The sequence below is a fragment of the Bemisia tabaci genome, chromosome 4 (genome assembly GCF_918797505.1).
Source record: "Bemisia tabaci chromosome 4, PGI_BMITA_v3".
NCBI lineage: Eukaryota > Metazoa > Arthropoda > Insecta > Hemiptera > Aleyrodidae > Bemisia > Bemisia tabaci.
Window position 1 is genome coordinate 15,076,217 of NC_092796.1, and position 22,294 is coordinate 15,098,510.

Genomic DNA, 22,294 nt, shown 5'->3' on the forward strand with positions numbered 1-22,294 from the left:
TAACTACGTCAAATCCAGCATTTTTTAGTCAGTAATTGAACCAAAACCACCGATATCTTTCCAAGCAAAAAACTGCGGTTTTGCACTGATTTTTTGTGTGACGTCATACAGACGTCACGCGGGACCAGACCGCCTCTGTGCAAATAATGCGTGACGTAACTTATGAACAGTCCTTAACCTCCGAGTATCAATATAAGATATGGAAGGAGGTTAGATGGAAAAGTACGTACGTTGACCCAAATTTTTAAGAAAGAGAACATTTTAAATCGATGATCGGGTGATAGACACGAGAAATTTACTACAACTAGTATGATTTGGATTCGAATTGACACGAAATTTTCTCACATTTACACGTTCAAATTTTGACTTCTTCCGCTCTCATGATAACGTTACCATGACAACCGCGGAAACGGAGGGCGGTGCTAATCCTTGGCCTGGGCCCGTCATTTCACCGTGGCGGCGCACAGTGGATCGAGTCAATGAGAGAGGTTGGACATGAATTTTTTGACTAAAACTGCAAATTTTGATGTTTATTTTGTCACATTTTAAATTTCAAGGGGTGCTTTAAGAAGAAAAGTTTACGAAAAAACCAATTAAACCATTTTTAGAACCTCAAAGTTTTGTACAAACGGAGTTATACGCGTTTAAAGTTTCCAAAGTTCGTCCGATCTCTCCTATTGACTCGATCCACTGTGCGGCGGGCAAGATCGAAGCTGTCTGATATCGTCCTTTGATGAAAATTCAAAAGGAAAATAATCATCATACACATGATATCGGTTGATGTTCCCACGCAGAGCACACTAAATGATGATGAAGCATGATTTAGCCGGCTTAAAATTGTGGGGTGGTCGCATCTCTGTAGGAAGCTAGTTCTCATACACAGCGTTACAACACAACTTTCTTAAATAGTTGTTAAAAAGGAGAAAAAAAAAGAAGGAAAAAAAAAGAAGAAAAAAAACATATAAGCAAACACTATTGAATCCTAATTGATTCTCCCTTCAATCATTTTACGACCAATGCAGTAATCACAGAAGAAATTTAATGAGGTTAAAATAATACGAAGTGTTTCTCGTTTTGAGAAGTTGAAAAAATTATTCTACCAGCTTGCAGACAAATAAATTGAAATTTTTTACTTTCAGATGCCATGAAGCGGGTCCCCTCACAACAAAAACTAAAAAATCTCGTTTACAAAGGCAGTGTGGATTTTAAGAAGCCACCGTGTTTCGGGGGGTAAATTTTAATGGGTGAAAATGTGATCATCGTTTTTCGACTCTCGTCTGGTTTGCAAGTGGAGTAAAAACCACGGCGCCAGCGGTTGCTAGGGCGAACAGGAGAGGAGATCGATCACGGGCGTGAAAAAAAGGTAGAATGCCCCCTTCCCCCGGTCTCCGGATGGGGTTTTAGCCCCCACTTCTCCGTAATTACGATTCATTGTTCGGAAATATATCTAAGGTGGTTTTATGGTCGTAGACATCCTGCTTGTGGTTTAGCTCTTTCCCTCAGGCCCTAGCTCTAGAAGCCCCCCTTTTTTCCCTTCAACTCACCCCCCCCCTCCCCCACCTCCCGAACAACATAACCTAGGTCTACCTTTACTGGCTTGGTCTAGCACTCTAATTTCTCCGTTTTTTTAGCGTTCGTCCTGTTTTTCCGACGATAGCAATCCGACACGTCGCTTCTCTGGCGTAAGGACGTATCTCGATTTTCACGTGAGCCCTGTTCTACGTATACCTCTATACTTTCAGGGGCTCACGTATAGGTAGAGATACGTCCTCCCGTCATACGAGCGACGACATGTGCCCGCAAAATTATCAGAGCGGACTATTCGCGTTGATCCTGGATGTCCTGGCTCACTTCCATGGAGCACCCGTCCGAGGTAAGACATTTCTGCGGGATTTCAAAAAAATTGAATTTCTCGCTCAAATTGCGACAAAAATGACAAAAAAGAGTGAAATTCTGGACCTTCTTACGGAATTTCCGCACTTTTCCAGTACTTCCGGACCGCCCTTGAAAAATCGGTACCATCCGAATTTTCCGGAAAAGACTCGACTTGAATCGTGCAGGGTGTATTCAACGATCCTACACACCGAACGAGTGCCTCGCAACACGGAAGAGAGCTACTTTATTTTAAGTAGTGTCAAAGTGCAATATTTACGACAAGTCTCGTATCGAGGAAGATAGCCGCTATCTCGAGTAGCGAAAAAAATAATAATAAAGACGGAAACAACTCGAAACCGTGCGAGAGAGCTTTAGATAAAATGACCGGTCGGAACGGAGTAGAGCACAGTTTAACTCCCGTCATATCGTGCTGATTGGCGGATCCGCCTGTCATGCTTCGTAGGAAAATCCCTTTTTTAGAACTTGCGATGAGAGACATCGCACACCTTGCGGACGAGCGAACACGAGAAAATGTATACGTAAATCTGAAAAATCTCAAACACAGCAGCTCTGCTCCAAAAATAAACTGATTACGTAACGATAACACTTTGTCAGTATCAACGTTACCGATCAGCACATAAACATCTTCATTGTTGCTATGTCTCTGCGAGAGTGCATAATGTAAAAGTTTTCGCAGGATGATCTTACAATGGAGATGTTGCATGTGTGAGGAATTTGCGATTTGACTGTTGATAATAATGTAAAAGTTCGTGAGAAACACGATGGTGCCACGGGTTTTCTCTGAAATCAACTCCCAAACTCAAAAAAAGCTCTCAAGTTGAGGCCAAAATGGAGGGGATATCCCCCGCTATCCTGAGAGTCCACCTCTACATCAAGACAAACTCTCCATGCAAAGATAGGGAGCAAATACATTGACAGGGCTGCCACTTTATTTGGGGACTCCAAAACTGAAAACACGGCAACCCCGCTAATGTATTTGCTCCCTATCTTTGCATGGAGAGTTTGTTTCGATGTAGAGGTGAACTCTCAGGGTAGGGTGGGATATCCCCTCCATTTTGGCCTCAACTTGAGAGCTTTTTTGAGCTTGGGAGTTGATTTCAGAAAAAAACCAGTAGCACCACCGTGTTTCTCGCGAACTTTTACATGTGAATCAACAGTCAAATCGCAAATTCCTCACACATGCAACATCTCCATTAGAGTGGCCCCCGTCATTTTCTTGGGTGGTGATTTTGACGCTGTTGGCTTGACGTTCGGCTCGGATTCGCTGGGCGCCGATTTTTCTCTGACCATCAACGGACAGTCCCGTCCGCTCGGACGTCTGCGAGTTCACATGAGTGATGTCTTCTCGGACGCAAACGGAGGAGAGAAGAAAAGAGAAAAACAGAAAAAGAAAAAAGAAAGTAAGGTCAAAGACTGGGACTCAGTCGAGTGAGGGGAGGGGGTGGTTGGGGGGGCACCGGCGGGATGGATGAGAACGCTGGGCGCAGTCGATCCCTCAACTTAGCGCTTGCAGCAGCGTTGCCGTCCTAAAAAGTATATTGTAAGCCAATGAAAGGGAGGACGAGGAAAAGTGCCTGGAAAAAAAAAAAAAAAAAAACACATTGGATCTAGAGTCCAGACTTGAAAACATTGACAAGAAAAGATACTCTTGATTCTATCAGATTCACGCTTAAATCAAAAGGTAATCTGCTCAAATTAAGAGGCTTGGTTCTTGATTTAAGCTGAAATCTGATTGAATCAAGAGTATTTTTTCTTGTCGGTGTTTTTAGGATTCTAGACTCTATATCCAATGTGTTTTTTTCCCCAGTGTGAGCTTTGCTTTTTCAACTCAGTTTTACTTCTTGTTAGTCCTTCAAAACGAGTTTACTCAAAAATGTTGTAAAATAAAAAACGGAAGTTTTCTAAGTGGAAGTCGTAATGGTGGGATATCTCATGTCGCGTACCACGTGGCTGTGTGGGAGAGCCTGCCACCGTATCCAGTCAAAATCTGCTTACGAAGATGGGGCTGAAGACATGAGGGACGTTGCGACTTAGGGTGGGGGCTCAAGACTGTGTCACACTGTCAAAATACACCATAAAAATTTCAAGGTCAAGTTTTGTGATTGGTCTTCAACACCGATTTCCTAGGATATTTTCCGTTCCCTGAAAAATACCGGTCATTCCCAACTGTTCCAGGTTCTTATTGACACCCCACTCCAGATTTTTCGTGCAAAAAACGTCACTGCTCAAACATTGCGAATCTCCTGTGCAGGTCAATTATTGAAATGGATGGACAAAGCTATAGACAAAGAAAAAAAAAGACATATGGAGGGATTCTATTGGTGGAGGCAGGTGGTTGCAATGGACAAACGAGGTAGGTAATAGACTAACTAACAGCAACCCACGAGAGATCCGATAGTTAGTCAATCATTTTCTCCCCCAATTTATAGGAACCACCAATTTCAACCAGTAGGATCGCTCCATACTCCCTATGTCTCGTTTGTCTATAGCTTTGTCTATCAATTTCAATAATCAGTCCGCAGTTCGACGATGATTTCGGGCCTGTCTACGGATGCGAAACTTGACAACCGGGCGTGTTATCGTTGGCTCGGAGCCCTTGCACCTGCCTACATTAGTCAAGCGGCGACACACGACTCGGATATATATTGGACGACGGAAGCCATCTTTCTTGGGCGCGGTGAATATTCATCAGAAAAAACAAGCCGGTTACAAATTGGGAAACTCGGAATTTGAAATGCAAACGCACCCGGGAGCCAGGAGCGTTAGCCGCTTTCCGCCGCGGGTTCTGCTCCGTGGAAATATTCCCGCCGAATCAGAGCCGGAAAAATCGAGTTCGCTCCGATCGCCCGGACGAAAGCTTCGAATTGGGTTACTTTTTGCAAAAAGGAACTATTAGCTTCAAATTAAAAACTTATTGTGGACATATTCCCGCCGAATCAGAGCCGAAAAAATCAAGTTCGCTCCGATCGCCCGGACGGAAACTGAATTGGGTTACTTTTCGCAAAAAGGAACTATTAGCTTCAAATTGAAAACTTATTAACTTCAAATTAAGAAGGAACTAATATATTGCAGGCTCAATTGGATTTCATTTTGCAAAAAGGAACCAAGAGCATTTCAGTGTTGCTAGGATTGTGCAACTGACATTCTTCGCAATACAATTACCGAAATCTCGCAAAAAGTTAGATCTACAAAGGTAATTTTCGTCTTGAATTTATAATTTATAGGGAGAAAAGATATAACTTGTTCACGTGAACCTAGAAATGTCTGGGAATTTTCCTGTGGAACCGCACTGAAAAAAAAACACATTGGAGTCCAGACTCTTAAAAACATCGACAAGAAAAAATACTCTTGATTCAATCAGAATGGACCACTAGACAAGGTACGAATTTCAGCACTCTGATACATGTTTCTTAGCTAAAATTTCACGTAGAATACGACGCGCACAGCGAAAATTACCGAAATCAACTCCTTACGAAGATATTCAATAATTCTTGATGCGTCAATTCAAACCACCCGCTCATGAAAACTCAATGCTCTGCGTGATTCACATCGTGCGCTAAACGTTATCATAACAGTCTCTGCGATATAAAAATCTGGCAACCTCAATCTTGACGCTTTGGCTCAGCTGTAGCAAATTGCTTATAATTTGAACAACAACACATGGTGGGAAATGGACATTACTCGATTGAGAAGCTTGTTGAAACCGTTGTGGTGCGCGATTTGACTCACGTAGAGCTTTGAGTTTCTTGTGAGCGGGCAGTTCAAATTTCTCGCAACCTATGTTAAATAAAAACGTTAATATCTTCGTTTGGAATTTGTTTCATTAGTTTTCGTCGGGCAAATCGTGTTCTACGTGAGATTCTGGTTAAAATCATGTATCAGAATGCTTAAATTCGTACATTGTCTAGTGGTCCATTACGCTTAAATCAAGAACCAAGCCTCTTAATTTGAGCCGATTTTCTTTTGATTTAAGCTTAAATCTGATTGAATCAAGAGTCCTTTTTCTTGTCAATGTTTTCAAGAGTCTGGACTCTAGATCCAATGTGTTTTTTTTTTTTTCCAGTGTTTGATCTTTCAACAGACTGAGGGATGAAACTTTCCTGGAAAGAGGACATTAACCACATGTTACGGATGGTTATTTTGATCCAAAGAACTGTTTGTACTCCTGCCGTTTCCCGACATTTTCCTAATTTTCAGGAGAGTATTTATATTTTGCAGCATAAAAAATCAGTCGAGTTAACAACTACCACGATTCAAATCGTTGAATCAGTACGGCAGCCCTAGAGCTCTGTAAACTAGTACGAAAAAGAGGAATCAATACTTCCAACTCCATTCATGGAAAATCGAGCGTAATTACACGTCGATCGGGATCGTGTCCGGCGTGACGTCACCGCGGTAGGCTGACCGGGCGTCACGCCACGTTCGCGTGTCGCCGAACGGCCACTCCGAAACGTCAAGTGCGCGCGGCCGATGAGCTTCGAGCCCGTTCCACGAAAAATTACAGGTTCCCGAGATTGATTACTATGGTGGTACGGCGTACGCACCGCACCCCCCCCCCCCCCCCTATTTCCCGAGGAGATACTAATAACACACAATCCACACGGTGACCTTTTAACTCCTCGCTTCGGAGCTGGGGCCGTAATTTTTATGCCAATTCGCTCTCCCTCCCGATCGCCGCCCGACCCTGCGATTGAACCCTTTAATTACCGAAGGGCCTGGGCGCCGAAAACTCGTGGGCCTCGGGTGTCGCGAGAGGGAAGGGAGCCTGAGGCTCACGAGTCCCGATGCTCAGGTCCTTTCGTGAATCCGTAGCTTGGCTCGCACAAGCAAAAACGTGCAAAAAAATTGGGGGGGGGGGGGGGGGGGCGCGGCAAAAAAAGTACAAAGTCGGCCTCGTGATTTGTACCACGACGAAAGACCAATCTTTGTGAGCACGATTAGGTTGGAGGGGACAAAACCGCGAGTTAGGTTGAAAATTTGGACAAGAATGCCACCGAATCTAGAAATGAGATTCCCTGACATTGCCCTTATTTCCCTGACACATTAGGGTGAAATTCCTTGACAATTGAAGATATGCCAGATGATCAGTATGACACACTTAGAAATAGTTTTCAGGCAAAATTTGTTGTTCGGAACGACAAACCCAATCCAGATAGCACACACAGGTGATTTATCGATTTTCCCCTGGAAATTTTTGTCATTTTCCGAGACATTTCCAGGTTTCCCCTGACATTATGAAATTCCCTGACACTTCCCGATTTTCTCTGACTGTGGCAACTCTGGGGAACAGTGTTCGAAACTCACCTTAGAGTTTTAGGAGCCATGTGGCGCATCAAGCCCGATTTTTAGGCGCCATTGAAAATTTTTTAGGGGCCAAATTGACTTTTTGCCTATAAAATACGGCGCATTTAGTGAAAAGTTAGACGCAAGATGTTTTCGTAACAGAACTAGTAAGTAACTGTAACTTGGGGAAGACCAAAGCACTAAGAATGAAATCGTGAAGAATAGAAAAAGCAAGCTTTCACTTGTAGTGCTGAAAATTCTGAGTTTTTTCAATTCAAATAGATTTGTTTTTCTTCCTGTATGTGACTTCCTCTGAAAATCCACATTTTTTAGGGGGGTAATTTTTAGGCGCCATGTTTGCGCAGAGCCCTCATTTTTTGGGCACCATGGCCGGTTTTAAGACGCATTTGGCGCGTTGGCGCCTGTGAGTTTCGAACACTGCTGAGGAATATCTGAGCATTTGGAAATTTTTAGTGGAGAACTTACCGGTGATCGGACGGTGTAAGGGTTGTCCCGATAGGGAACGGCGGTGCCGTAGGGGGACTGCTGGACGAAGCGCATGGTGCCCGGAGGGTAGTATGTGGCCGTCGCCGGAGACTGGACCGTCCGTACAGGCTTGTAGGCCCCACCGCCTCCATCCCCGGGTTGCGAGTGCGCCGCCCGGCTGAAATCAAACAAGAAACAAACGCTCCGGTCAGATAATGAGTCGAACAAAAACAAACAACAACAAAATCAGACAGTTACCAAGTGGTAAAAGAGAGGTAGGAATTACTTCTGAATTTTTGCGGATCGAGTTGACTTGAATCTCCACCAGAGGCGGATCCAGCAATTTGGCAACACCGGATTTTGTCCATTTAAACCTATGCTAAATAATCGATTCTTGTCGGAACACTCGACCCTTCCAAGAATCGATAAATTTCCGTAGGTTTAAATGGAGAGAAAACAATGTTGCCAATTTGCTGAATCCGCCAATGCTTCACACAAATAAGTAAAATAAAGAAAATAAATAGATACGTTTCCGTATTAGTCAGACATACATTTTCCGTTCGAGTCATTACACTCCTTTCACTCCCCTTCCGGAACTCGTCGTGGAGTATGTCTAAAGCAGACGTTCACGTTAGGCCGAGATATATCGAACGATCTGCCGTTAAAACCTATGGAAAAGTATCGATAAACAGAGTGTTTACAGCGAACACCTTTATAATCGATTATTTACCATACGTGCAAATGGAGGAATATCGATAATCGATCATTCACGCCGTCCGGCTCCCTTCGAAGGTTCCGTCCTGCTCAATAAAAAATGAGCGCAGCCCTGCGGCCGACTAGAAAAGCTCATCAAGCGGCAATTCCGCCGCGGGCCGCGCATTTTATATTAATCGATCTCGGATCCGAGTTCCGTCGTCTTCGACAGCTGATGGAGTGCCGTTCGACGTTCGCGTTTTGATTGATTACGGGGACGGGGACCCTTTCTGCCGGGGGTTTTCCCGTCCCCCGTAAGTCGCATCGGGCCCCCGAAAAACAAGCGGAATGATAAAATGTGACTACAGAGGAGGCATGGAGGGTGGTGACAAGTTCATATTTGGCGAGCATTTTGAGTCTCATTTGCAACGCATTATATGTTTCGATTTCCAGGAAAACGAGAATTGCTTACAGAGAAATTGTCTGTTGAATCTGTTTGAAAATTTCACGGAATTTCATCGGCAGAACAAAGAAAATTCGGTGAAATTTTCGGACAGCTTCGTCGAACGATTTCTCTGTAAAAAAAATAAAATGGCGGCGCGCATTTTTAAACGTAGCATGGCGCAAGTAATACTTTGGCCGGAAAGTGACAATAAATTCTAAGGTTACATTTTCTGCCACCCTGCGGAAGAAAATTTGTATTATCATTTTCTTTGTTCATTTCATTTTTTTATAATTTTTTTTTGTCGTACGGCGCTTGTTACCATTTGGCCAGAAGGTGACGATACCCCCCCCCCCCCCCCCCAAAAGTGAAGTTGATTTAACATTAGGGATGTAAAAAAAGTGTGCAAGAACTTAAGAAATGCTGAGTTACCTTCCACAGCAGTTAGTTTTACATCTTGGCATTGCTAAAGTAACTTCTGTGGCGGGTAATAATTCAGCATTTTACGAATTCTCGCACACTTGTTTTACATCCAGAATGTCAAAGCAACTTTACTTTTTTTTCAGTGTATGACTGAATGAAAAATTCAGAGATTTCTCCTTGTTTTTCCGGCTATGGGAACCTCGCGGATGAAAAATAAATCTGGGGTTTTGTCCTGTCGCTCAGTTCTAAGAGGATCGTTCTCGAATGTTCGAGGTGGTTAACTTATTTCGGGGAGATCCGAAAGGATTGTGAGTGGGTTGACGTGCGTGCCGGGGCCGGGGCCGGACGGCGAGCGGAAGAAAACTCCTCGGATGCTAAGCGAAACGCTTGAATAATTTAAGGGTTGACGTCACTGCCTATAACGACCCCGATTCTACCCGTTTGTCACCGAGCTTGGGCCTTTCTTTGGAGCTCCTCGTTTACCGGACGAAAAAACTAAGAAATGTCAACAGCGCTGAGAACTTTTGGGCTTCGTTCACCGGACGAAAAAACTAACTGAATTTCATCAGTCCTAGGAAATTTTGAGCTTTCACGATTGGAAATTTCGATTAGGTGACATATTCTTGTGATTAAAAGAAAAATCACTGAAATTTTGGGCCCTTATACTGCACGATCATATCAGGGTTGCCACCGAATCTGGAAAATTAAATTTCCTGACATTTTTCTGTTTTGCCTGACAAATTTTGGTGAAATTCCCTGACAACTCGTCGCCTTCCCAGCATAAGGACGTAACTACATTTGGCGCTGATTACCTCTGTCGTCCATACTACTCAACGATTTTCCTGGCTCATCTCTGAGAGTAGTTACGCCCTTATGTCAACCAAGCGACGAATTGGAGATATGCCAGATGGTTAAAAAGACATAAGTCGAAACATTTTTAAGGCAGAATTCGTTGTTCGAAAAGTTAAAGCCATTCTATAGGAAACAAATAAAAGTGTGGACACTAAAAAACGTTCCCTGACATTTTTGCCATTTTCCCTAACAGTTCCAGGTTTTCCCTGATTTTTCAAGATTCCCTGACATTTCCCGGTATTCCCTGGTGGCAACCCTGTCATATAATAATCGTAAAATGAGGGGGCAAATTGCAACACGTTCCTCCAGCAGGGAAACGTATTCCCTTTGATTCCAGAGCAAAACAATTGTCCCGACACGAATGAGAGCTGAATCTGCGAAACATACGGATGTGCAAAATCCCGGATGTCCGGTGGCGGCTAGCCCCAGCTGTTCAGTGTTCACTGACGTCATGTCGGTGGACATGGATAGGAATCGCGGCACATGCATCCATAATGGGTACTTAAAAATTGCAGGGTGCGACTTGACTTATCGAGCTCTTATTGCGAGCTCGATATATGATTTTATCGAAAACCTGACAGTGAGTATTTCGTGAAATTGTGTGTACAAATCAAAATCGAACATATCAACAAAAAAAAAACGCACAATTCATCGTCCCATACGTTCGTCTAGACGCAGGTAGTCAAAGGCGTTCCCGTTTCTCGTTTTGTTTTTTTCAGTGGCGAAGCATGAATGATCGTTTATCGACAATTTCACATTTGAAGCTATGGTATAGAATCGATTATTAAGGTGTTCGTTGCGAACACCCTGTTTTTCGATCCTTTTCCATAGATTTAAATAACAGATCAATCGATCTTTCGCGAAGTACGCCACGCCACTGATTTTTTCCTCCGCGTCCCGCCCTGCACGATAGCGTGAGGTCTCCCGGTCTCGCGAATGTTGGGCAATCCTTCTAATCAGTAGATCGTTAAAAATGTACCCTTGTTGTCCGAGAGACCGTCACCGACGACTGAGGATCGAACTTTGGCAACCGAAGCCCGATCGGAGTCCCCTCTGAAGAGCGATAACTCCATGGGCGTTGCTCATCGTGCGCCAGTGTTCGGCTGTCCCATCCCGAGGGGCAGGGCGTCTACAGTGCTATAAAACCCGAGAAACAGGGACTGAAGGCACAATGTCATAAACCATCCGGCCAGCCAAAACTTGCAATTTTCGCTTGTCGATACTGTTATGTACAAACGTCCCCTGAGGGGCCGTCCATAAATGACGTCAGAAGACAAACCCTTCGGAAAGAGGGCGCGGGGGGTGAACAGGACGGACACGGGGGAGAGAGGCGTTAAAAAATCTTTGAAAAAAAGGCTGACGTCATTGTGGAAGGCTTTCGTGGGTAGTGTTATTTGTTTACCCCCAAAATCCAGAGTATTTCCGACCCTCATCCTCTTTTCCTGGTATCATTGATGGTTTTGCAGACCAAATTAAATTCCTTACTCTACCCGGTCACTGAGAGCTACCACGAAACTTCGTTGTCGCTGAAAATGTGTACTTTCTCTTGACAGCACTAAAAAATTCGAACATAAATCATAAAATCACGCTTTTCCCGCGATAATATTCTACAACTATTTTCATTTTTTCCTCAAAATTCAAATTCCTGATATTATTCCGGTCATCCCGGTTCCGATCAGAATGCGGTCAATAACAGAAACTACAGCTGTGACTGAGAGACTCCACTTGATCGAATCCTCCAAGATCTTCGTTCCTCCGAAACGAGAGCAGTCTCTATTTTACCTACCCCTATATTTACCCTTTACAGGAGCTCCGAGGATCGGCTCCGCAAAATAATTCCACTTCCTCGCACATCTTCGAGGACCCACTCCACAGTCCACCGAGCGCCTCGTTCCGGCGACCGCCGCGAGATCGCGCTATCCTCAACCTCGAGCACCGACGACGACGACGGGACAAAACCGCGACCGGTCCTCGAAGTTATTTTCGTCCGCGGCGAAGAGTAAATAAGGCGAAGCGAACGCTGCGAGTGGGCAGCCGGGGAAGGGGACGTGGCCGCGATGACTCGGTGGAAAGTTGAATGGCAGCGGCACCGGTTCGTGCGAAAAACCGACGCTGCACTGCCACGGGGGGAACCCGGATTCCGGACAACCGGCAACCGGGTGACGGAACCCATCCGTGGCTGTGGGATAACCGGTTCGGGCCCGAGACTCGAGAGCCCAGTTCGTGAATCTTGGACGAGTGAAAGTATTTCGCCGGAGCGGAGCCGGGGCTCCCCGGAAGGGGGCATGGGGAGGAGGACACAGTACCCCCTGGCTCATCCCGGGAGGTCAGGGCTCCAAGCAGGGCGGTGTAGGAGAGGAGGGGGACGACCCAGAGTTTGGCAACACACTGATTGCAATAAGCACTGCGGCAGTGGACTAGCAAATTCTGTGGAAAATTCAGTGAAATGCCCACGAATTTTCCTGAGAAGGATGACTGCGACACTTTGGCACGAAGATTGACCGAGATTTTCCAGAGGGAAGGGGGGGGGGGAGGGGAGATGGGGCAAAGGTCAAAATCGGCAGTTATTATAAAAATGTCCTGCTGTAAGGGGAACTTAGGAGGTCTTCAGGTGAACCTTCCAATCGTTGCAGTCGCCATAGGTTACAAGGCCTAATTTCCACACGTTCAAATAACTTCACTGGAAGGAAAAGGGGGGAAAAAACACATTGGATCTGGAGTCCAGACTCTTAAAAACATCGACAAGAAAAAATACTCTTGATTCAATCAGATTTAAGCTTAAATCAAGAACCAAGCCTCTTAATTTGAGCGGATTGCCATTTGATTTACGCTTAAATCTGATTGAATCAAGAATATTTTTTCTTGACAATGTTTTCAAGATTCTGGACTCTAGATCCAATGTGTTTTTTTTTCCAGTGTAGGTTACAAGACGTAATTTCCAGACATTCAAATAACTTCTGTCTTATTGGTGAATTTTTTTTTTTGGAAACCCCCATCTTTAATTCGTCCGCAACTTCTAGTTTCTTGCACGTGTGCACAGCTCCGCAACAGTTCGACTGAGGTTATCACACCCAAGTTTCGCAAGTTTCAGTGAAAGCATTCCTTCGTCGATTTTCGATCACTGCAACGTGACAAGGCGGAACAGAACCCATCACCGGCGTTCTCGGCTGTACGGGCCGACTTTAATGGCTTGATCTCGATTATTCCCGACGAATTTGTTATCTCCCTCATTCATGAATTTTCAGTAATGGCGTGTCACCGGTAGTAATTAAGCGTATCCAATCATAATGTTGATTCATTCATTGATCGAGTCACGTCATTCGGTTTGAGGTTATGGCGGTTTTATCGCTTTTATCGGAGCATGATTGAACAATTTCTCGGAAAAGACTCAAGGGACCCCGCACTTCCAGTGCAACCGATGTAATCCGGTTGGGGCGAAAGTCAAGTTCAGAGATTAGCGTTATTTTTTGCCGAATAAGGATTGATGAGCAAACTATTGAGCATGCTGATCGGCTAATGATGACAAATGAATGTCAAGTCGAGCAGTTTGCAAAGCGAGTTTGTCAGACTAGATTTGAGGGCGGAACCGATTGCTTAAAACTTTCGTCATCTGTCATCATTAGCTGGATTTAAGGTATTGACTTCGTGGGGGAGGAAATGAAGATAGAGAGTCTGTACCCTAAAATTAAATTCTACTGGCGAAGGAGGGATAGACAAAGAAGACGAAAAGGATATGAAGGGATCCTTTTCGCGGTTGGTGGAAGGGGTGGTTGTAATGGACAAAGGAGGTAGGTAATAGACCAACTAACGGCACCTCATGAGAGACCCTTTAGTTACATCATTAACTCCCTTAGTCCACAAGAGATCACAAGAACCACCCAAATTAATCAATAGGATCGCTCCATACTCATTATGTCCTCTTTGTCTATTTCTTTGTCTATCAATTTCAACAATCAGCCCGGAGGTTCGCTGGCTAGGTACGATATACGCGTGTGCAGGTATTGTCAAATAGCAAGGGACGCTCCGAAATGAGACAGGATATAGAATCGCCACTGCGCAATAACGCACGACCGAATATCTCCAGGGACACCAGAACACCAATCACTCGATTTAAGCGCTCTTCGAACGTGACAGAAGGGTCCTGGAACGTGATCCTGGATCGTCCAACCATCGTTCGTTCCCGACTATTTGGAGGGAACCCCGTACCCCGTCCCGCGTCGGGACGAGACGAGCGCACAAGAACGTCGGGAGAGCCGTCGACGTCGAGACACCGGCCGACGACGTCGTCGACGGCAGCGCAACGCGCGACGTGTTGAAACAAGAGTGCTGAAAGTGGCAGGGAAGGAAAAAGGAAGAGAGGGAGGCAAGACTGATAACGTTCGAGCAGGCCCAATGTCATTACAACATTATATTAGGTTATTGACATGATCAGATATGACCGAGTTTTGAACTCGGCGCCGCGGCGGCAGCGGCGGGGGACCCCCCGGCCCCCCGCCCCCCAACCGCGGCGCCCGGACCAAGGGAAGAGAGCGTCGTTGCCGCGTCTCCTGATATAATCTCGATATTCCCATCGTGACAAAAGAGACTAGCGGGGAGGTGGCAACGTCGGGCGACAGTGAATGGACTCGGTCGCGAGCTTGCGCCTCGCCATTTTTACTAGCTGGATTCACAGAATAACCTTGAATAATAAGTGCGCGCTTGAGTGTGATCCTCCCGGGTTGCTAGATCGATCCGGGGACGGGTCCCGCCCCGCCTCCCCCGCCCCCGCACCGGGATTTTCGGACCCCCGATCCGGCATCGCCGGTGCATTAGCGCCTCTGGTTTCCCTCCTCCTCCGCCTTGCACTTCGTCTAGGTGCTTTTCACTTATTTGCAGAAAAGAGTGGCGGTGCAAGAAAACTTGCTTCTCACAGATCATCTTTCGTCAGAAGTTGCTCACTGCACAGTCAATGGTTTCTGAAATCAGATTTTTCGAAAATCCGTTAGCGCCGTCTCCTACACTCGAGGATTAGAAACCCCTTGACCTGGCCGCTCCGCGGTCATACTTTCGAAGGGCGCTTCGCGCTTTCGTGGCACATCGTGAATTACATTTTGGTTCATAATACGAAAAATTTGGCTTCGCGAGGTCTTCGAAACATCCTGCCTTACTAATGACCGAAGAACTACGAACGTCTACGGTATACATTTCGACTTGAAATTGGGACAAACAACGGAAAATTTGGGGAATCTGAGAGCTTGAAGTGATGATTTGAAGCGCATGTGCTCTTTCCTGTCAACAGAGCTCGAATGTCGAGTGTCACTTTTTCTTCAGAGATCCAGATCCCAAATCCCCCGACCGATGAATCAGTCTTAAATCTACATATGGGTGGGTCTGCTTCGCTCGACAAAGAAAACTTAAGTAGGAACGGACATTTAGTCCCCTTGTTTTTTCGTTTTTTTGGAGAAAACTTCTTGGTCGGAGGATATCTAGGAGTTTGGTTAACTGGACGGAAATTTTGATCGGGCTATTAAAGATCGGAATGTGCAAGGCAGGAAAGCTATCGCGATGCTAAATGGGGTTCTCTGGGACCAGAGTATCTCCAAGGAGACCAAAAGGAAAATTTACAACGTCATCGTGAAGAGTATCGTAACTTACGGGAGTGAGGTCTGGCAACTCAAGAAAAGAACTGAAGACATGCTTAGGGCAACTGAGATGGACTTTTGGCGGAGGTCTGCTGGCATCTCAAGAAGAGAGCGTATCCGCAATGTAAAAGTACGCGAGATCATGAGTGTGGAGAAGGACATCGTGCACGATATCAGGTCCAAGCAGTTGGTCTGGTATGGACATGTGCGAAGGATGGCAGACGACCGGTTGCCCAAGCAGGTCTTCGATTGGGTTCCTCCCGGAAGGCGACGGCGTGGACGTCCTGTGAAACGTTGGCGACAAGGGGTGGAGGAGGAGATCAGAAGGTGCCAATTGCCTGATGATCTCTGGGAGGATAGGGGGCAATGGCGATTGGGCGTCGCAGAGCGCGAGGCGGCGCTATAAAAGCGACTTTATGTATGTACTTCTTGATCCACTTCGTGTTTTCCTTGATATTTGCCACCCTGGAAGAATCATCATTTCAAAGCTCTGAGCAAACGAAATTTTAAAAGCGCTACTCCACGCTGCGAACATGCATTCGCAAAGCTGAAACGTATGACGTCGGAACGAATTAGCGAGCCCGGTCCCACGGGGGAGAGGAGAGGGGGAGGTGGTTGTAGAGGAAACGGGATACGGGCCCGTAGGTACACATACAATCATCGAAACAGTGCAAATTGATCGAGTCGACGGATGAGGTGTGGTTCGAGAAATTTCCCGCCGCGAATGCGACTGACTCATGGCAGGCTGAGCCGAGGAAACGTTTCGATTGCACATTCCAGCATGGCATGGTACGGCATGGCGCACGGCTCTTCAAAACTCCGACTTCGTGATTCCGGGTGACCCTGAGCGGTTCTCCGAGAGCCTCTTAAAATCTTTCGGGGGGCCCCGCTCGGATTCGTCGAGAGGACCCACGACTTTTATGCGACTCGGGAGAGGCTGTGCCTGCGGACCACTCGACGACCCAGCACGGCAACAGACCGTGGTAGGCAGCGTAAAGTTAGGTTTCTAAGTTTCAGAACCCCTTTGGCGTTTTCTACGTAGTACGTAGGTTGTAGGACCACAGCTACCGCGAGGAAATCGTCGTAGCCCTCAAGGAAGAGCGTAACTAAATTCTTACGTCGCCAAATTTTCTATCGGATATTGCAGTTTCGCCAGAATTTCAACTGAAACTGGGGGACTGCAATTTTCACGGATTTTTCTTCTGATCTCGTGCAAGAATTAGAAAAATGTTGGACAAACATTTTACTGGTATGTTTTTTTTGCAAAACAATTAAATTGTTGGAGCAAATTTTGCAACCTTGAAATTTAGTTACGTTACCAGGGTGTCTATTGGTACCCTGTCATTCAAATTCCTTACTTATTCAATATCTCTTCCTTGCTTTTTCCTTACTTTCCCGAAAATTCACTTTTTTGGCGATTCTTAAAAATCCTTGCTTCTCCCTTACCTTTTCCTTACATTTTCCTCACCTCACACGCATTTTTAACTACTGGTTAATGTCTGGTCCTGGCACTAAAAGTTTCTGAGGATCAGGACTCCTAACCAGGGTGTCTACTAAATCAGGCTAACCAAAAATCAGTACTTGTACAGTACTTGTTCAGTACATTCCCAAGAAATTCAGTACTTTTTCAGTGCCTCCCATTATTGACGAAATTTCAAAAATTTCAAACATTTGAATTTCGCTCAAATTGAGACCAAAATGACAAAAAATCAAAAATTCCGGACCTTCTTGCGGAATTTCCGCACTTTTTCACTACTTCCGGACCACCCTAAAAAATCAGTACTATTTCCGAACTTGTAGACACCCTGCTAACACTCTTCTCCGTGCGTTCACACTCACAGAAACGCCACATTTCGCGGGCCCCTCTTCCTTGCAGAATCCTCGGATTGTCACCAAGTCAGCGCTCGGAGCCCGGGGCGCGGTGGGGTGGGCCCCGGGTCAGCGGCACGCGCGGGGCCCTCATCGTTGAGTCATCGCTCATCAACGCCGAGCGTCATCGCTCATCTCGCTCGACGGCCGCTCGGCTCGGCGCATACGAAATGAAAGGTTAAGGTCACCGCAAAGGTGAATCGATTCAGGGGAGCGCCTCCGCTGGAGCCCGCCGCCGCCGCTCCGCCCCGAAAAAACCGCTCCGCACCGCTCCAAGACACGCAGAACAATCGATACCCATCCATCGATTATTCACGATGGATGGATCGCGTTGCTTTGATTTTAGGCGGACCGCGCGGCAACACCGCCTCCGCGTCGGATAATCGATTCATTGAAATGCAGAGACTCGTTAGCATTCGACGTCGCACCGCCGTTTCCGAGACGTGTCCCCGCCCTCCCCCTCGGAATGGTGGGGGGGGGGGGCGACGGGGGACCGGCTGGGGTCGCGCGGTGGCACAACGAACGGGTCCGACCGGTTGGGCTGCACCGTAAAACGCCGTCGACGAAATCGCCCGGCCCGCTCGCGATTCCTCGCCGCGGGAAGAACGACGTATGTGCTTTCCAATGTTGTAGAATTTCCCTCGATCTTGTGGTTTTTTTGGAACTTCGAAAGGGTAGATTTTCAAGTGCTTCCGGGGGAAGGGGGCCAAGTGACGTGGACTCGGAAGGGAACAAATAAGTCCGAAGTTCCATTGTTCTAGCACTGGAAAAAAAAACACATTGGATCTAGAGTCCAGACTCTTAAAAACATCGACAAGAAAATATACTCTTGGTTCAATCAGATTTAAGTTTAAATCAAGAGCCAAGCCTCTTAATTTGAGCGGATTTCGTTTTGATTCAAGCTAAATCTGATTGAATCAAGGGTATTAATTCTTGTCGATGTATTCAAGAGTCTGGACTCCAGATCCAATGTTTTTTTTTCCAGTGTGAAGAACAAATTACGAATAATGCTTGTGCATTTTGAATACTTTCTACAGGCTGTAGTGTAGATCTTCCAAATGAGATCAAAATAATTGTTAGGTAAATCACTTTTGAGAAAATGTGGCAAACTTGGTTACCTTGGGTTGAACACGGTTCAAAAAAAGCTTGAAAACGCTTTGGTTTAGTTAAAATTAGTTAATTATACATGGTAGTTTCAAAAACAACGTATATACATTGCTGCAGTACGTAAGTATTTCTTGAAGCTGCCTTCATAGATAAATCTGCTCTAGCTGATGTGTGATGATATCCGATGGTCGGTACAAAAAGATTACACAGAAAAGCTCAATCAGTATTGTAAGTTTGGAGTAATTTTCAATTTTCTAGGACTTTTCCTCATTTAAACAGAATTTACCGACCATCAATAACTTTCCAATTAACAGTACACAAACGGTTTGATGTGGGAGTCCAGAAAATGCTGTAGCAGTGAGTTCAGGTTTGTTAGGCAACTACACTAACTGCTAGGTAAGGCGTAGCGTATCACAAGAACGTGAAGGCGCTTCCAATCGAAACGGTCTTTCCTGTAGATTCCTCAGAGGGAACCATTTCGATTGCGACCATGTTCCACTTTTCATCCATTATCCGGATACAGCTGGAGGGTCTCCATTGGTTACTGCACTTCCAACTTTGCCAGAGAGCAAATGCACAGGGTTCCCAGCAAATCGTAAGTCATCTTTTGAAATTTGACGACGTCCGAAGATCCACGCGGGGTTTCTCCTCAAAGCGGCCGTGAAGCTCGGGAGATTCCTCAGCGTTCTGCCGTGATATCGAAGAGAGCAGTAAGTGCACTCCTGTATGAGCCACGGTTAGCACACGCTTTTATGCGTCTCAAGGTTCATCTCAGCGTGCACTTACTGCTCTCTCCGCTACCACGGCAGCGCTGCGGTCCAGTGGCGTGGCGTGAATTGCGATGTATCGATTTTTATGCCATTTAGACCTATGGTAAAGAATCGATTATTAAGGTGTTCGCTGCGAACACCCTGTTTATCGATCCTTTTCCATAGGTTTGAATGGCATAACAATCGATATATCGCAATTCACGCCACGCCACTGCTGCGGTCGTGCCATTACGCACCCGAAGCCCGAGGCAGACTCGTAAAAATTTCCGGTCTTCCTTGACTCGCTTCCTTTAGGGAACCCCGTCGTAGTCGTCGGAATAACCCAGTGGCGTGGCGTGCTTTGCGACATATCGATTCGTCTGCCGTTCAAAACTATGGAAAAGGATCGATTAACAGGATGTTCGCAGCGAACACCTTAATAATCGATTCTTTACCATAGGTTTAAATTACGTATCAATCGATGTATCGCAATTCACGGTCCGCTTTGATAAGCGGCGTGAGTCGGACGCGTTACTTGTAACGCTCCGACAAATCGCCGTCCCGCGACGTTGTGCGTGCTCCAATCGGCCCGAAACTTACACAGTGTGTTCCATCTACGGTGATACGTTCCTTGTGTGATGCGTTTTAGTATCGTGCGAGTGATACCCGAGTTTTTCGCGATTTTCGGCACCCAACATCATGGATTTTTCCATAGCAGGCTCGGGTCGTGTCGCCGTGAGCAGGTCGTTGCGTAAGCCTTATCTTATCGTACTCATTAGCGTTGTCCGCTTTGCGGTCGTCCTTCTTGCTTGCTCCCCCTCCTCTCCTGCCCTGCATGTGTGCGGCCGTTTAGCTGGGCCGAGCGGCGGCTCCTCTATCGTGAAACGTTAACCCTTGGCGTATAGCCGGGAAAAGGCCTCAATTGCCAATTGGTGTCGGACGTCGGGGGTTGGGGATGTTGAATCCTTAGGGGGGTCCTCGGGGGGGTTGTGGGGGTGGGCGGGGGGGGACTTGGTGGCGGTCTGCGGTCCGCCTGGGCGGCCGGCGCTTCCGTGAGGGGCGCCGCCCGCCCGGGGCGCGTGCGCATACTCGCCCCCCCCTCAAATCTTGGGCTGGGCAGACTGCTGGGCTGGGGATTGGGAGCCCCCAGTCCCGGAGGAAGGGACCGCGTCCCGGGCACCCGTTAGACATATGTCGTAAGACTGCGTCATTTGGCGTCCCAGTTTGGGGGCGTCGGTTTGCCCTTGCGAGATCGGTGATGACGTTCCGCTGCCCTGTTCTCCCCCCGCTCTCCCCCTCTTCCCCTCCGTGGGCCCTTACGGGTGCAAACTGCCCCCTTCTCCCGAGTCCCGACGGGGCAAACTCCCGGTGAAAGCCCTGGGGGAGGGTCGTCGCGACGCCCTTCGCGGTCGTTCCGTGCTTGGTTGGGGGGGTGGGTTCTGGCTTGCTTGAGGGGCGGTGCAGCGCTGGTGGGTGCGCCGAGGTGGGCTGCACCTGAAGCACCGTAGGGATCCATTTCATCTCATTTCATTCATTTTTTCACTGTTTTTCATGTTCATCTCATTTCATCCACTCATTTTTCTCCTGAAAGTGTGGGGGGCGCGGCGGCCTGTACTACCTTTTGCCGATGTTTCGGGTCGGGAGCTGCACAACGTCGTTGGTAACCTTACGGACTCCCCTTCCACTCACTTTCGGACCCCTACTTCTGGGGATGTCGGGGCCCGTGCGGGTGACCCCACATTGCACTCGAGTCGTTCAATACTCAATGAGGTGATGTGGGCCCCGCCAGTGCTTACGGTCTCTCGGGGGGAACGGGTCCCCTGATCGTGTAGCTGCACTTTCTTGTGTGAGGGATTGGTCGCGGGGTTTGGTGCGGTCGGCCCTTGATTTCCCGCCACCGGCCTCGGCCGCTGTGGAGGGTGATCAAAGCGGGTCAGTCCCACATAACCACCCAACGCCCACGAAACCAGTTAGCTCATATCCTGGGATTTGCCCCCCCAGATCAGGCGGTGGTTCGTGGGGGACTGCTTGCAGCCCGGTGGTAGCTTTATGAAGCTTCCTCGCTCTCTTGACAATGCCCAAATTATCTTAGAGGGGTGGAGCGACCCCTCTCTTCGCGCCGCGATAGCAAGCGGCGCAGTTAATTTGTAAGAGGCGAATGCCTCTCCTGCCTTCGGGCAATTAATATCTGAGGCGTCCCACTGAAGCCATTGTCACAGCTGTCCCAGTGGGGCGCTATCAACCAGATAGTGGCCTTCGGGCCACACCCGCTAAACAATCCGCCGGCCTTCCCCTCGGGGGGGGCCACAGGATTTTTTCTAACATCTAACCTAAAGTCTCCTAATGCAGCAATGCGCCACGCCACTGGAATAACCCGCTCCGAAAAGCCGCCAGGCGAGTCTTCTGCCGTCCTCGGTAAAATCGTCGTAGGATCATTCGAACGTTGCCAAATTTCCTCTCGGATAATATTTATTTTCGAGGAAAGTTATGAATATTTTTCCTTGGAATTTTCAGATATTTTGGATCGAATTACGAAGGAAATCCTCTGAAAAATCGGAGGAAAAATATTCACAAATTTTCCTGGAAATGTGGGATTTGTCGCTGGAAATTTGGCAATGCCTGATGGCTGATACGGCATTCTTGCCCGGATTCACCCGAATCGACGGCGAGTCGCTTCGTTCCGACTTTTTTTCCAACTTTGAATCCGGCGACACATAGACCACTATCAGAAAACGCGTGAGGCAACTGCAGAAAATTCAAAGCAAAACAGGAGCTTCTGCACGTCTGAGAAATTTAAGATTAAATTACTTCCTCTAGCTTAAAATTTCGTTGGAAACACCACTAATTTTCTCTGAAACTAACTCCTAAGTTCA

At 46.9% G+C, this 22,294-nt stretch overlaps 1 protein-coding gene and 1 non-coding gene across 11 annotated transcripts in view; both read right to left on the reverse strand.

The window, feature by feature from the left end:
• Smr (nuclear receptor corepressor smrter) overlaps positions 1-22,294 on the reverse strand; it is a 150,623-nt gene that overhangs the window by 48,057 nt on the left and 80,272 nt on the right. For 9 of the 10 annotated variants that reach the window (XR_011899704.1, XM_019047455.2, XM_019047451.2 and 6 more), the window contains one exon: positions 7,666-7,843. Coding sequence is in view for 9 of the 10 variants with exons in the window: in XM_019047455.2 (XP_018903000.2) it covers positions 7,666-7,843 (178 nt within the window). In the remaining variant the exon portion in view is untranslated. Of the gene's footprint in view, positions 1-230; positions 396-7,665; positions 7,844-22,294 lie in introns of those variants that run through there. The other variant, XM_019047456.2, reaches the window with a different exon arrangement.
• On the reverse strand, positions 715-846 carry LOC140224559 (small nucleolar RNA snoR639/H1). The gene has a single exon (XR_011899839.1). It is a non-coding gene; the product is annotated as a small nucleolar RNA snoR639/H1 (small nucleolar RNA).